The 1069-nt window shown below is 34.1% G+C and overlaps 1 protein-coding gene across 1 annotated transcript in view; it reads left to right on the top strand.

The window, feature by feature from the left end:
• The window catches only part of DIS3 (DIS3 homolog, exosome endoribonuclease and 3'-5' exoribonuclease), a gene marked incomplete in the record, with an annotated part of 25544 nt that overhangs the window by 8287 nt on the left and 16188 nt on the right, over positions 1 to 1069 (top strand). The window contains 1 exon segment of the mRNA XM_072400211.1: positions 372 to 482. Coding sequence (XP_072256312.1) covers positions 372 to 482 — 111 coding nt within the window.

Below are 1069 nucleotides of genomic sequence, written 5' to 3'. Positions count from 1 at the left end.
AAAATAATTAAAAATAGTGTTTAAAAAAAATAAATTTGAAATCACCTAAATTTCCCCTTTGCACAATTATTTTTTTTTATAGCAGACTTGAGTGACCAGAAGATGTCCTGTGCAAGAAGGAGTGAATGGGTTAGAGCACAACTGATCTTTTTTTAGAAGTGTATTGATAAACCACTGAGAAATTCACCGCTTGATAAATGCCTTTTTCATCTTGCTCTCCTTGCTAAGTGCAGCTTTGGGCAATGTATGAGTCTTTACGGATCAGGAACACATATAGATCATTACAGTGCTTGTCTTCATTTGTTTTAAAAATTAGAATTTATATGCAGTATATGGTTCAATGTCTGATCTGTGTAAATTGGTAATTACAGCTAAAAAATGTTGAAAAGATCAATGCAAAACCAACTGGAAGAGTTGTAGGCATCATAAAAAGAAACTGGAGACCATACTGCGGCATGCTGTCAAAGTCACAGATAAAAGAGGTCAGTGCTCAATGCATAGACAGATTAGGAACATTCATGAAGGGCATGCTGTTGTCTAAACAAATGTAACAAACCACAGAGTTTACGGATGTATATGTGATTTACTATTAAGTGTATCATGTAGATTTCCACTTGGAATAGCAAATTAGTTGTTGTAGTTATTGGTTGTAATTAAACATTGATATAGACAGGAATGAGATGCTTGTTAAAGCTCTCTAGCAGTACAAAAAAAACATAAATGTAAGCATTTCCTAAAATATGGAACACCTTTTGATAATTAAACCATTAATGTGCAGCCTAAAGTGACTCAATAGTAAAGTGTTATAACTGGTTAAAAATTTTTTTTAAAAAAAAGCAATATTATGAGCAATATCAATCTTCATTCTCTTGAAGAGTTAGTGATATAAACATCTTCTGTATCTGACATATTTTGAGGTACATAAGAATCTAGGTCCTACTATGTTCTGGTTTCATCAGTGGGCAGTAATAAATGTCTCTTTCCTACCTTTCCTAAAATGTTGCCAACCTTTTCGTACCCACGGACCACTAAAATTACCTGCTCCGGACTGCGCACGTGCGATGAGCCG

This window comes from Pyxicephalus adspersus, chromosome 1 (assembly GCF_032062135.1).
Source record: "Pyxicephalus adspersus chromosome 1, UCB_Pads_2.0, whole genome shotgun sequence".
In the NCBI taxonomy this organism is placed as follows: domain Eukaryota; kingdom Metazoa; phylum Chordata; class Amphibia; order Anura; family Pyxicephalidae; genus Pyxicephalus; species Pyxicephalus adspersus.
The sequence above is the reverse complement of the archived record's forward strand: the minus strand, read 5'-3'. Positions and strand labels throughout refer to the sequence as shown.